The following is a 14810-nucleotide window of genomic DNA, read 5'->3' as shown; positions in this document are numbered from 1 at the left end:
CCGCTTTTAGAACTGAACTCATTTTAATGCTTCTGAGCTGTACGTTAGCAAACTGGCGTCACGTCACAACGATTGCCTTTATAAGATCTGTATGCTAATGCAGACGCTAGGTTTGTTAAACAGTCCAAGTCTCTGAAACAATCTTCTCCAACTCTGTCTTCTTGCTTTGTTCTTCTAGTTTCTTCGATAAAACTTCTCTTTGCAACCAGAAGAATCTCCTCCTGTTGGTCATTACAGTCTGCACGTCACTGTTCAGACCTGAAGGCTTCGTCTGTCTGTTTTTATACAGTCTATGATCTATAATAACACTGAGGTCATTGCTGAGAATACGACAATATTGCAACGATAAATTCCACCAGCGATCGTATGATGAGGCAGGTTGCAAACAAGCCAACAACTGAACCATTTAGAAAACAAACACTTTATTTAGAGGTAGAACTGAAGGTGAACACACAAGTACGTAGATTGTAATGAGAACCGATACTTTGTGCAAAGTCGATGTGGAAATTGTGAAAACGGTTCTCAGCAGGTTGACGTGTGGACAAATCACAGCTAGAGATATTCTAGGTTTGAGTCAGACGATCAGGACAAGTTAAGCCTTAATTAGTCGCACACATGGACATCTGCAGATGCTACACATGTATACAGTCGTGACTCGATTATCCGACTCTTAACAACCCAAAACGTTGCTATCCGAAAAACGAACGGAACCCATTAAAAACAGCCTTAACGTATTGACAGCCTCGGATTCTGACTCCAACATGACATTTTATATCCCCAATCAAGATAACAGCGTATTATCTGACTGGACAATCCCACAGATTGGCTACGTTCACACTGCAAGACTTGATGCTCAATTCCGATTTTTTTGTGAAATCCGATGTTCAGTCACGTTTCCAGTTAAATACGACTTGTATGTGATCTGCTGTGTGAACTTCATACGACCCAAAAGTGTCCCACATGCGCAGAAGAGGACACGATGACGTCACACGCAGTGAGCGTGCTCAGTGTTTATGGAAGTAAACATGGATGGTAACGGTGGAGCGTATCTGCCACTCCCCCGCCACCGACACCAATGGAAACAGAAGTGTGAGCGCTAACTAAACTAGCATCAGCAGCCAAGTACTGCCTGTGCGTTCTGGACACGTCCATCCCAGGGGTGCGCTCTGACCGGGTGGAAGTGGCCGGAACATGCACAATATAACAACTATGAACAATGAATATTAACAACAGATGAGCCTTCCAGCATGAAGCCCTCCTTGTATCTCGACCTCCGTCTTGACAATCCGACAGCCTTGCTATCCGACATAAAGGAAGGTTTTACATTTAGTGTCAGATTATCGACTGTATTTATTGTTATTACACTGAGTTCTTGTTGTTGGACGACTCCATGCGTCCGTACGTGCGCAGTAGGTTGCATGTACGTACTCTGCATATGCACATCAATGCTCTAGTTGCATAGTTGCCACAAAAACTGTCCACCTCAGCCTTTTCCAAGCTCCAATGCAGGTGTTCATTGTAAGATCTTCTTCTTTTTGGAGGGATTAATGGACTTTTCATGGCACTGAAAACTGAAGTGTGTGTTGTAACCTCCAACTTCCAAAGGAGCTGATAAATGCTCCACTTTATTTACCAGCTCGTCTGCCCGCTGCTTGGTGCTGGATAGAAACACAGTGGGTTTACTGGGGGTATTTCCACTGATATAAAAGGGAGACTAAACTCTCAGAACCAAAACAAGGAGCTGAAAGTCACTGCAGTGCTCCATACAGGGGGACTGCAGGGTTTGTGTGGCTGTAACGATTAGAAACCAGGAGTGGAAAAGCTCCGGGCGGCAAACCGCGGCGCTGAAAAGCTGCCATCCTCGTCCGGCGTGTGTCAGAGGCCGCGGACAATCGCAGGAAACCCCGTTAAAGAACGATTCCTGTGATTGACAACGTGATTCTGATCCCGTCTGGCCGGCTGGGCTGTTATCTCCACCCGCCCGGCGCTGCGAGCAAACAAACACCCGCTGATGCTTTACTTTCATTAAACTTGTTCGTCTCTTTTAGTTTCAAAAAAGCAGAAGCTGCCAGACGGAGCGAATGGAAACACCCTCTGCCATATATTCTTGGCAGAGCGGCGCTGATGTGTGCGACTGTTTGCTGATGCATTTTAACACCTATGTGCGGCCATGTTTGTCCCCGAGCGAGCATGTATGTGCACAGTCATGGAGAGCTTCCCTTCTTGGAACACATGTTGCTGGGCGTGTTGTTTTTTCAAGTCTCTTGCACTTTGCTGTGTACATCTGTTACTGTTTTCCATTCTAAACTTTCCCAATTGAGGGAGATGAAACTGTACAGCACATGTTCTTCCTTCCCTGAGGTCCATGCCATCCCTTGTTCCCCCTTTTTCTCTCCCTTTTTTCATTTTTTCTTCTCTCCCCTCCTTTTCTCTCAGGTCCGATGTGGAAAATGCGGCATCACTGAAACCACCGCCGCTGCCGTCCAAGTCTCCTAAAATAAAAAGTAACCCTACCCTCCTCTTTTATTCCCCTCTTCTCTCTCGCTCTCTCTGCTGTTTCCTCCCTCCTCCACCCCCTCCTGCCAAACTGCTCCACCCTGCACAACAACACACAGAAGCAGCAAATCTAAATCTTTGCTCGTTCTCCCTTCTCTTAATTTAATCTCTCTTTCACACATATTTGCATCTGCCAGCCTCCCTCTGCCTCCGTGTGTCACCGATCACACCATAAGTGGGTGGGGACGGTAAACAAAAATCCCCAGAGATGCAACAGAGGGCTCTTTTTCGTCCCGTGTTCCTTCTGCGAGTCGACCGCAAGTCTCACCAACGTCACGCAGCTTAAATCATGACGGTATGATTTAGTGGCATGTGGGATTTTACATCTTTGCGAGCGCTGAGCTGCGACTTGTAGCTGCTGACTAAACTTCTTCCCAAATCAAACACATGCTTTTCGTGAGACATGAATGATTTACAAGTATAAAAGTGATCCTGATTTGGGAGCACATGTGTAAATTAGATGTTTTTTTTTATTGTATTTAAGGCAGATGTGTCAGAAAAACTGAAGCACTTTGTGTCTGAGCAGAAAAAAGTGACATTTTTTCCTCAAACACAACATGAAAAACGGGGACTTACCATGACTTCAGTCAGGAATTCCTACATCGTCCTCAGATCCTTTCCTGGATTCGCTTCCTCTCCACATTCTCTGTTGAACTTTCTGCTCCCGGTTAGAACCAGACTACCTCCGTTACCTCCTCTCTGGATCCCTTCTTTCAAATCTTTTGTAAGATTTCAGAGCGTGGAGGAAAGAAAAAAAACACAACAGTCCTCCTCTCTTCTTCCCCCTCCAACACTCTCTGCTGTATTTCCCAGCCTGGGAATGTCCGAGCTGCATTTTTTTTTCTCCCCCACCTCCCCTCTCTTCCCTCCCTCTCTCTCTCCGTCTGGCTGCCCCGGCAGTCCCACGCATGCACTCCCACCTCCCTCCCTCGCCTCTCCTCCTCCCCCGTCTCACCTAACAAGAGCACTACAGTCTCCTCTCCGCTCTCAAACTTTCCATTTTTTTTCCTTCTCCCCTCCCAGAGTAAATGAATAGACAATGTAAAAACCGTTACCCCACCCAGAAACCTCCAGCGTTTTTATTGTTGGGCTTTTTATTTTATTCCAAGTGGGAGATAATCAAGTCCATTCCTAATGAAGGCTGATTTGATCAAAGGGGGCTGTGGCAGTCACTGAGAATGCAGCGTTTACTGTCTGTTTCTGCACGTGTTTCTCCAAAAACATGAGGTTTTGCACACATGAAAGAGGAGCTAAAGGCTTGTTTGTGCTGTTGCTGCTGCCACGGTGGTTGGAAACTTGCAAGAGAAAAAGAGAAATTGGCGCAGCAGATAAAACGTCCTTACTGATCCCCATATTGCAGCATCTTTTTGACGTTTTCTACCCTGTAAATGTGTCTTTTCTGCTCCAGGACTCTCCCCACGACAAATAAACCCAGCATCACGTGCACAAATTGCTCCATAAAAGCAATTTGCGATTAAAATATGTTAGCCAGGCTGAGCTTTAGAACATTATTCATGGGATAAAAGTGCATTTTACATCACGCAGCATCTGAACTGAAAGTGAATTTCAAATTTGAAATGAGAGCTCATTAAGTCCATTCCTAATGAGGCTTGATTTGATCAAAAGGGCGGCGGCAGTCATTGAGAATGCCGTATTAACTGTCTGCTTCTGCACGTGTTTCATGCATATGAGCTCCAAAACATGAGGTTCTGGACACGTTAAAGAGGAGCTAAAGGGTTCTTTCTGCTTCCACGATGGTTGGAGACTTGCAAGAGGAAATATCCTGACTTATTTATCTCTGTATAAATGCCAGTATTCCATTTTACAGTCCAATTGTAGCCTTAGTTTAGCTTATTTTATGTCAGTATTGCATCGTACTTTTATCTTAGTGCGTTTCTTATCCTCTTATCTTGTCTTATTGTCACTTTAAGAGCTCAAGTTTCAAAATCTGGCTGCTGATTTTATGATTTTAGCACCTTTATTGACATTCTTCACCTTGTAAATGTGTTTTTTACACTCCGAGACACTCAAACAAACTGAGCGTCACGTGTACAGTTACTGGAAAGCTCTATAAAAACGGTTCAAATGTGTTTTCCAGGCTGAGTTTTAGAACATTATTTATGGGATAAAGTGCATATATGTAAACTAAAAGTAAAATCTAAGATGTTTTGATTCCGTTTCTGATCTAAACGATCCTTCAGTCACATGTTTCCTGTATGGAGACCTTTACGACGATGCCATCACTCACTTGGATTTGTAATCAGAGCTCACCAACTTTGCTTAATAGCTGTGATTTTCTCAATTAAGCACTTAAGTTCCCCCAGAAAGAACACAACATAATGGCTTTCAAATTGGCTTTACACCGCCGCCCGTGTGAGCCATGTGTTGGAGCCATCTCCTGCAGACCTTTGAAGGGAAATCCTACTGATGGAGGCTTTTTTCTTCTTTTTTTTTTCCCCCCAGATACATAAACATTCAGTCACGTTGTCGGTTTTGAAGTGACTCACAGTTTCTCGTGGATTCTGCTGCCTTATTTCCCTAAACATGGTGCCACGCTGGTTGCTGTACCATTCCTAAATTTAACCTCTATGGTTTGCGTTCAAACCGCTTTCATTACAGGAATGGAGTCAGGTTGGAGCTGCTGTAGGTCAACAGCGCCATCTTGTGGTACATGTGAGATATTGCACACAAAAAAAAATGGAGAAGGAGAAACATTCGTTAGGGATACATCTTTTCATGTAGATTACATAAAAAAGAGCAAATAAATGAATTAATAATATGACAATAGATGGAGGAGAGAACTGACTTCTACTCTCTGAGATATTAATGGAAAATATACATTTGTCTTTATTTGCACAAAGAAAAGAGATGTTTTTATTTGTTTGTTTGTTTGTTTGTTTGTTTGTTTAAGTCTAACAGTTGTAACTAGAGTCCAGTTTATCCAAAACATAAAGAAAGCAAAAACAATTGTGTATGACAGTGGAATCATCATCCTTCATGTCTCCTGGGATTGGCAGGTTATGAGAACTTGTTGGGAACGAGTTCATAAACATAAAAACCTTCAAAATAAACCATTTGCAGAAATCAGATTTGGGTAAAAATCCATCCATCCATCATCTATACACCGCTTAGTCCTCACTAGGGTCATGGGGGGCTGGAGTCTATCCCAGCTGACTCAGGGTGAAGGCAGGTTCACCTGGATAGGTCACCAGTCTATCACAGGGCTACACTTAGAGACAGACAACCAAGCACACTCACATTCACACCTACAGAAAATTTAGAATCACCAATTAACCTCAGCATGTTTCTGGACTGTGTGGGAGGAAGCCGGAGAACCCAGAGAGAACCCACGCTGCACGGGGAGAACATGGAGACTCCACGCAGAAGGATCCCGGGTGTCCTCGTGAACCAGTGACCTTCTGGCTGCGAGGCAACAGTGCTAACCACTGAGCCACCTTGAGGCCCTATCAAAAACATAAAGAAAGCAAAAACAATTGTGTATGACAGTGGAATCATCATCCTTCATGTCTCCTGGGATTGGCAGGTTATGAGAACTTATTGGGAACGAGTCCATAAACATAAAAACCCTCAAAATAAACCATTTGTTTGGTAAAAATAAAGAAATCTGCAACACTTGCTACAACAGTCATGTGACAAACAGCAGGTTGTGTTTATGAAGAACTAATGGGAGACAAAGTATGAGGAAAATGTAAGGAGCAGAACATTCAGCTAATTCCTCTCATTGCTGGTAACACTTGAGGGCCCCGGGGGAAAATGTTTTACATGTTGATTCCTGGCTTTTCTGTTTTTTAAATCTATAAATATCAACTTTTAGTTTTTTTTCTACTGGAGAAGCAGCTGTAATAAGGGCATTCTTGTTGTAAATGCAGTGGAAATTGTAATAACTTGCAAAAGAAAACTTCGACAAACAAACGACAAAGGAAACGCTGAAGAAGACGTTGCTCAATGTGGAATCGAGGGATAAAGTTTCTGTGTGAAACTTGGCTCGCGGACACACCGGCCAGGAAGGACCAGCAGAACAAGGTGGATTCCTGCTCAGCTCGACATTAATCATCAGGGTGTGTTCATACCAGCTGAGTTTACGTTGCGCTGCTGTTCATGTCGCTGTCCTCGCTGCTCACACTTCATCAAACCCTCAAGACAGAGCCACACCTAAAGCATCGCACCCTGACGGGAAGGAGCGTGATCTGCTTTTATTAAATATAATTGTGCCTTTAAAACTGTTTTGTTTGTAGGTGCAATATAATTATAAGGCTTGGACAATACAGGCCTCATTAAGTTTGTTTTAGAGCAGAAGCAGGATCTTCCTGATTCTTTTTCTGCTCCTCATATCAGTTCTATTTACGCTGCCTACAAAGAGACCTCTTGCATATTTTTGCATATTAAGACGCAGCAGCACAATGTGGAGATTGATTAATTCTTCCCTTCCTCAAGGTCAATCAGACAATTACAGAACTGTGTCATTTTCTGTTGTTTTAAATGCAAATTTTTTATTACTTTGATGTGCCGATAATTTTGCGAGTTTCATCCGCGGTTCGTCTCCAAGGTCTCAACAGAAGGAGCTGAGGTGATATAACAATGTTAGAGCTGCACGTGGAGGCATGTCTGTACACCAGAAACTAATCATGTCCACAGGTATTCAGAAGGAGCACTCATTTATTATGTCACAATTATTATTGGAATGATGACTACATGTTTTACATTTAAACATCTGGATGCCAAAACCTGCCATCAGGTTTGAAAGGCATCTTTTAAAAATCACCAAAGCTGCATATTTGTTAGACTGAGAAACTAATAACAGAAAGAATCATCAGAACATTCCCACAGTCCTCAACTAATCATGTTGTTCAATCGGTAAAATGAACCGAATCAAAATTAGCTAAGATATGTCTCATTTGGCTGCAAGGTGGCTCAGTGGTTAGCACCGTTGCCTCGCAACAAGAAGGTCCAGAAACATGTTGAGGTTAATTGGTGATTCTAAATTGTCCGTAGGTGTGAATGTGAGTGTGCTTGGTTGTCTGTCTCTAAGTGTAGCCCTGTGATAGACTGGTGACCTGTCCAGGTGAACCTGCCTTCACCCTGAGTCAGCTGGGATAGACTCCAGCCCCCCTACAACCCTAGTGAGAATAAAGCGGTGTGTAGATGATGGATGGATGGATGGATGTCTCGTTTGGAAGTTCAGCAAAAAAAATGTAACCATCTGCAGAAACCAGATTTGGGAAAAACCAATAAATCAGAAGCCATCAGTGACTCAAACAGTCAAATATTCAGGGACTTGAACTGCAGAAATATACTCAAATTAGAAATGTAAGTAGTTAAATGTTTATAGAGTTAGTACATTAGTTTCCAGTATTAGTGACAACGATGGACACTTGGAAAGGTGGTGTGCAGGTTGATTACAGGTTTTTTTTTGTTTGTTTTGTCTTTTCTTTTATTCATGAATAATAACAATATAATTTTATTATGACACAGAAAAGATTTATTTTTTCATACTCTGTATTTCTAGAATGATTCCTCGTGAAAGTGAGTACAAATGTGACAGGAGCAGAAAAAAGAAGCCCAGAAACTGCAGGCCGGGGTTTCAGAGGGTTAAATAACTGCCAGGTCCGACCGACTCCATCAACAATTCTGGATTACTGAAAGAGACAAACATGGTCTAAAGCAAAATCCATCCAAGTTTAACATAGTTATTTCTAACTAAATATGCATTCCAGTGTGTACAGCGTCGTTCCTCGTTGCTATGGACTTGTGGCTTGTTTGGAGCTGTAGTAATAAACCCTCTCTGCTCCGTCCTCAGCACCTAAAGGGACAGAAGGAGCTGGTGAGGAAACCTACAATACATGAGGATCAGAATATATACATGGGGAAACCAGAAGTTTACATACACTGTATACAAGATATAAAATCTTCTTTTTTCTCACTTTCTTGTTTAAGTCATTCAGGATTACCAGAATTATGTCTATTTGTAAAGAATTCTTTATTACTTTCTTCAAAATCAGAAGTTTACATAACTCAGATTATTATGTCTTCAAACTATTTTGGGAAAGCCTACATGATGATGTCATGGCTTTGGAAGCTTTTGATTAATTCATTTGAGTTAATTGGAGGCACACCTGTGGATGTATTTTAAGGCACACCTCAAACACGCTGCTTCCTTGTGTGACTATGTGGAAAAATCTAAAGACATCAGCCAAGATGTCCGGAAGAGACCTGCGGACCTGAATCTTGATAATCCTAACTGACCGAAAACAGGAAAAGTTTAGTCTGATTTAATGTCAGACAGTGAGAAAAAAAAAGGTTTTATGAACTTCTGGTTCCAGCTGTATGTGGTGTAGGACCCACCTGACTGGCAGATGAAGTTGAGGAGCTCCTGACAGGGCAGGTCCTTCCACAGGAAGCTCTGTGTGCTGTCCAGGCCTCCACAGGAGTTGGAGGAATGCTGAGGGACGAAGTCTGGAGGCCATTTGGTGAAATCCATGGAACTTCCGGACATCCAGTACCAATTCTTTCCCATTATGTATCTGTCCAGCACATTTTGGAACACATCTGATCACACACAACGCTGCTGTTTATACGTTTTCAACCTGCTTGTTGAGTTTCACGTGATTGTTCTCTAGTTGACATTTTCTCATCACATTTTTTGCCGATCAATTCTCTGTCAGTGGATAAATGGTTGTAATGACTGTGACCACGTGCGGCCTTGGTCGTGCGTGTCTGTCTTAGAATGGCTGCAAATAAGCAAATACAAAAGGCGCACTGCATTTGACTTAAAAACCTGCGTCTTTTGAGTATCCTGCATATGGATTTGCAAAATTCAAATCCTCAAGCATCTGGACAGAATGGAAATGGAACAGGGCAGCTGCTGTCTTAGTGGACTGCAGGAACTTGAACCTTCAATGTGGAGAAAAAAAAACTGCAAAGATTTTGTTGAAATTGGACCCACCCATTGCTGAAGTTAAATGGTGAATGGACTCCACTTCTATAGCACTTTTAGCAGCAGTGGTGGTCTTGCACATTGTTGGGGCCATTATGAGTCACTTTTGTAGACATTTTGTGTGTCTCTGCTAATTTCTTTGTGGTTATTTCATGTCTTTTCGTAAGAATCTTGCATTTCTGTGTAGCTGTTTCAAATTTAAATCACTTTCTAGTCATTTTGCATCTCTTCGTGGATGCTGCATGTTTCTTCACATGATCTAAATCTAACAAACACAATCTAGACTCGTACCTGTGCAGTCCCAGCCAGACGGAGCCTGTCAGAGGGAAAGAAACGCGAGCCAGCAGCTTCTCCACCTCACTTTGCTCCTCCTGACTGTGCAGACTGAGCAGGTCCCAGTGATAACGCCTGCAGTAGAACAGAGCGTCAGACCAGCAGAGCCTCTTTCCCACCACCATCATGTTCCTTCCACCCAGCGGCGAGCTCATGGTCGGGGGAGGAGGAGGAGGAGTTGGAGTCTCAGCTTCTGGCACTGAAGAGAAAGAATGTCATTTTTTGGGGGCAGGCTTTTCAGGAAATGTGGCTTTGGATTGTTTAAACCAGAAACACTGCACTCTGTATTATGTTCAGTTTGTCCTATGTGCTGTAGTAAAGGACAAAAGAATATCTTTAGAAACCAGGAAAGTACTAGAGGCACTGCAGGTAAACTGGAGTCTCATCTGCTGGATGTAATATTCATAGCAGACATACTAGCTGGGAAGGCGTACACCTCCACTTCACACAGTGTCAAAACGTTGTCTCCTGGAATCGCCACAGTGACGTAGCGGCCCTCCATGAGGTTACACTGGAAGGTGAATGTTCTTCTGTTGTCCAGCGAGAAGATGGCACCACATCTAATGGAGGGAGAGGAAAAGTCTCAGGTTTATTCACAAAAACTAACATTTCCTCTCATGCAGTTTACCAGATTTTGTCTCTGCTATCGTTTGTCCAGATCTCATGCCTCACCTGGGGTTTTTCATGCCATTGTTCTCCAGTGAGTTCCCGATCAGAATCTGTGCGCCCAGAAGCCTTTCGGCACAACAGTCGACCCTGTTGAAGATGGTGACGGCGCTGACCTTGTGGACAGCCAACAAGTCGACTCTCCACCAGGGGTCCCGCTGGAGCACGGTGTGGGTACAGCATAGATTTCCATAGACGCCACTGCTACAGCCACTGACGGCGTGAGAGGGCAACCCATCACTGGACACTGTTGACTGTGCTGCTGGTTTGTTTAGGGCCACATTCGGAAGAGGTTCCACTAAAGTGAAAAAAAAGGACAACAAGTGGGCACGAATCCATGTCAGGTTGTGTTTCAATACGTCAAAGTCAGGAGCGTAGAGCTTTACCTGCTGGGACAGCGTACACTTCCACTTCGCACAGGGTCAGAGTCTTACTCTTTCCAGGGATCATCACGTTGACGAAGCGGCCCACCATGCTGCCTCCATCACACTGGTATGTGGAGGTCTTACCTGCTGCGATGTGGGAGATGGTAGCACACCTGATGGTGGAATCAGTGGGGGGAACACTTGTGTTAATATTGTGAGCTTTACATTGAAAGATTTTAACTTTTAAGTAATGAACATGGAAAGGAATCTACATTTTAAAGACTCTCTTGATGTGTTTTCTCTGATAGGGATGAAGGAATCTCAATCTGGACAAACATGATTCCAAAATAGATCACAGACGGTTGTATTGGATTCTTTGGTAGCTGATAACTGATTCTGGATAGTGCATCTGTTAATGGACAGCTATTGGTGGTGGCATCATATAAACACTGAAGTATTGTTGTTCTAATAATCGTAAAAAGACAGAAAGTCTTGTCAGTGCCTGGGGTTGTCGTTTCCATTGTTCTGCAGCGAGTCCCCGACAAGGATCTCAGCTCCGTCCAGTCTTTCAGCACAGCAGTCTCCTCTGTTGGTGACTTTTATGGAGATGATCACAAATGTTTGTCGCAGGTCCAGCCTCCACCAGGGGTTGGTCTCGCCTACAGCAGTGTGGCTACAGGAACCGTGGCTGTAGAAGGAGTTCCGTCTCCCATCGATGGCTTTGGAGGCGGCGGCAAAAGAGAGCGTTGACGACTGGGCGGCTTCTCCTTGCAGCGCCACATTGGGTAAAGGCCGTGCTTGAAACAAAGCCACAAACACCATCATTTGTTTTGTTTGGGTTGTTGTTTCATTTTTATTATACGGGCATTAAATGCATAGGACTTCCATATTAATGCTGGTAAAGGTGCGCTGTGAGGTGAGCTTGGCGGCCACACTGCAGATGCCATTACAGATTTGACCCTCATTGATTGTGATTATAAAAGGAACAATCAACAAACTTTACTGAGTTAGGTGAATTAACTTTTCCTCTACAATCAAAGGAATCTTTAATCACCAGTCTTAATCAATCTTAAATGTTCCAGGCATGTTAAGATAAAGGAGGGGACTGACGTTATCAAGCTAGTTTAATTGAGCAACTTTAACTTGAATTTAATTTTAGATTCCCTGATGCAGAAATTTGAATTTAATTACATAGTGTGGCTGATTTACTTTTTATATGTATCGCAAACACCCTGAAATAACTTCATTTAGATCCTGGTGCTATTCCCTGTTAACAAAGGAACACTGACATGAACAATCGAGGCCTGACAGAGCTGGTGAACGACCACATTTATCTACGTTATACACACTGAACTGTCGTTACCATAGTTTGCAACGAACACTTCAACCTCGCAGAGAGTCAGGACCTTCTTGCTTCCTCGGAGAAGCACAGTGACGTAGCGTCCCTCTGCAGGACTGCAAGAAAAGTAGAATGCGCGTCCCTTCGGGATGTGAGAGATGACTGCACACCTTTGAAAATGAGTAGAAAAGAAAAGAAAAGTAAGAAGAGCACAATCTGCTTCACATGACAAAGTTATTGTTTGGGTCAGTATCCAGCTGCTTCACCTGTTTTTGATGTCATTGGTCTCTACTGACTTTCCAATCCAGATTTCGGCACCATTCAGCAGGTTTTCCTGCTCATTTCTGTTGGTTATTATTACAGCAGTAATGCTATTCACGCTCCCTAGGTCTACCCTCCACCACGGATCAGATTCTTCCTCTGTTTGCGTGCAGGACCCACTTTGAAATCTTGCATTTCTGTTCCCATCAACTGCGTTGGCAGCAGCACCCAGATCACTGCTTTCTGAAGACTGGACGGCTGTACGATGCAGCGCCACGTTATGGAGAAGGTTACCTGGTTGATAAGAAAAAAAATCAGTTAGTTAAGAAAACACAGGATGTACTGAAGAAAAAAAAAAACGCTTACCTGTCAGCGGTCCAAACGTCAGCAGGAAGGAAATGCCTGTTCAGTGATAAGACAACACAGAGATAATCAGAAGAGATGCATTTCTTTAAAAGGACTCAAGCATTAACTAAAGTACAATTTAATCTTAAACTAAGTGCTTTAAACAGAAAATTAAAAAATAAAACGTAAGAGGATCTCCATCTATCAATATGACCGTGGACACGCCAGTGAAATAGATACTGATGTCCATATAATGTCAGACAAGCAAAAGGAATCCTGATGCCAGGAATGTAGTAAGTCCAGTTGAAGTCATCCACACCTCTATGCTGTGTATGTATGCTCTACGTATTTACCAAAATGCTCTGTGGAGACCAAAATGAAGCTAAAAGGAGAGTAAATACTGAGCTTACACATTGGACGGGAACACTAGTTGTGCAGTTACTGTACGTACGTATATAGCCAAGCATAAAGTAGAATTTAATAGTGTAAGAAACAGTGTCTTACCACTAAGGATCCAAATGTACCGACTCCCCCTCATGTCTGCGGACACAATCCAAGAGTCAAGAGTTACATCAGTAAAGCACAATTAAGGCTGATAATCAGGAGCAAATGTCGCCGCTGTGCTTTTTCCTCTGAGCATCACCAATCACATGCTGTCGTATCAAATAGGTTCTGGTATATGAGAACATGTAAATTCTCAGTCAGGGATGTTTGCATGAAGGACAACACACCCAAATGGATGTCTGCCTCTTGAAATAAGCATTTTCCTGAACTTTATCGTTGAATTGTTTTAATTTTTAAAGCGGTGTTTGTTTGTTTGTTTTTTTATTTGTCAGTTTGATCACACGTTAGAATTTACTCTTACCTTATTATATATTTAGAGTCAACACTGGCAAAGATTTTGAATTATTTTAGACATGTGTGTACCTGAACCTCAGGCAAATGGAAATGCGAGGCGAGGCAAGCATATTTGTATAGCATGTTTTATACACAAAGCCAATTCAAAATGCTTTGCATAGTGCATTAAAATGTTTGAAAAGAATGAAAAACAGCAGAAAAACATTGAAATGCTAATTTAAAAAAAAAAAGGAAAACTATAAATAACTTCAGAAAAGCAGAAGATATTTTACTAAAGTTGCAGAGAATGGACAGTCGATATTCTCCCTGCTCTGGAATGCAGCTACATAATAGTGTACACAACAACTTTCAGCAAATGAAGGTGATTCATCTTCTCTTTCTCCTGAAACTGATTAGAATTGTTGCAATTTCAAAATGAATAAGTCTTTAAAACTTACATAACATGGGTGTTCTGTTGTTAAACTGTTGGTCATTTTCAGGTTGTGTAACAATATGACATGAAGTGTAATAATTGAAGTTGTAGAAAATCTGCCTTTACTCCCATGGCACCGTGTGGCAGTAACATGTGTCCATTGGCTTAACAGGGAGTGGCTGAAAAGTCAATGTTCACAAATGTACAACGTTTTTAAAGGTGAGAAACAGCACTGATAATAAAGGTTATCTGCTTTTTTTCACATCTGACTGTAGGACAGTGAGTGTGTAATTTGCTACATAGCACTTTCTTTCGTGTCTCTAAAAATCTGTCTTTGTGAAAGCTGTTTGAGTCTGATTACACTTCCTGCTCTTCAGGATTGTGAATCCAGTTTCTTTTGACAAAGTCAGTTAAGCGTTTAATGGCATTAAAGAATTAAGAACTTGTATGACTGCAAGCTTAAAGGTATTCATTATGTTTAACTGACAAACCACAACAAGAGAGAACACATTACTTTGATTCCTAGATCCCTGCACTGTCTTGCAGAACTGACTTTTAGTGTCCTAAAAGTTGAGCACACACCTGGTCGGTGTCTCAGATCGGCAGATCAGTTGGTGTCATCCAGAGTTCAGATCAGACTCAACTCAACTCAACTCAAACTTTATTTATAGAGCACATTTAAAACAACCGGGGTTGACCAAAGTGCTGTACAGAATGAAA

General features: G+C 42.5%; 2 protein-coding genes across 2 annotated transcripts in view; both read right to left on the bottom strand.

Annotated features, from left to right (window-relative positions):
• The window catches only part of LOC103373974 (pleckstrin homology domain-containing family G member 4B-like), a 50256-nt gene extending 46813 nt beyond the window's left edge, over positions 1–3443 (bottom strand). The window contains exon 1 of the mRNA XM_008303986.1: positions 3133–3443. Within this exon, the coding sequence (XP_008302208.1) occupies positions 3133–3135 (3 nt within the window). The 5' untranslated portion in view covers positions 3136–3443. The remainder of the gene's footprint in view (positions 1–3132) is intronic.
• A 4872-nt stretch (positions 3444–8315) lies between these two features.
• On the bottom strand, positions 8316–13788 carry LOC103373975 (uncharacterized). Its single transcript, XM_008303987.1, has 11 exons — positions 13748–13788; positions 13345–13360; positions 12609–12769; positions 12239–12330; positions 11378–11672; positions 10897–11048; positions 10517–10808; positions 10262–10404; positions 9803–10043; positions 8920–9098; positions 8316–8377 (listed from the first exon to the last, which is right to left on the bottom strand). Exons 1-11 carry the CDS (start codon positions 13786–13788, stop codon positions 8316–8318), a joined length of 1674 nt encoding a protein of 557 aa, XP_008302209.1.
• Positions 13789–14810: the final 1022 nt, after the last annotated feature.

Source organism: Stegastes partitus, unplaced genomic scaffold (genome assembly GCF_000690725.1).
Source record: "Stegastes partitus isolate 25-593 unplaced genomic scaffold, Stegastes_partitus-1.0.2 Scaffold2109, whole genome shotgun sequence".
Taxonomy (NCBI): Eukaryota; Metazoa; Chordata; class Actinopteri; family Pomacentridae; genus Stegastes; species Stegastes partitus.
The sequence above is the reverse complement of the archived record's forward strand: the minus strand, read 5'-3'. Positions and strand labels throughout refer to the sequence as shown.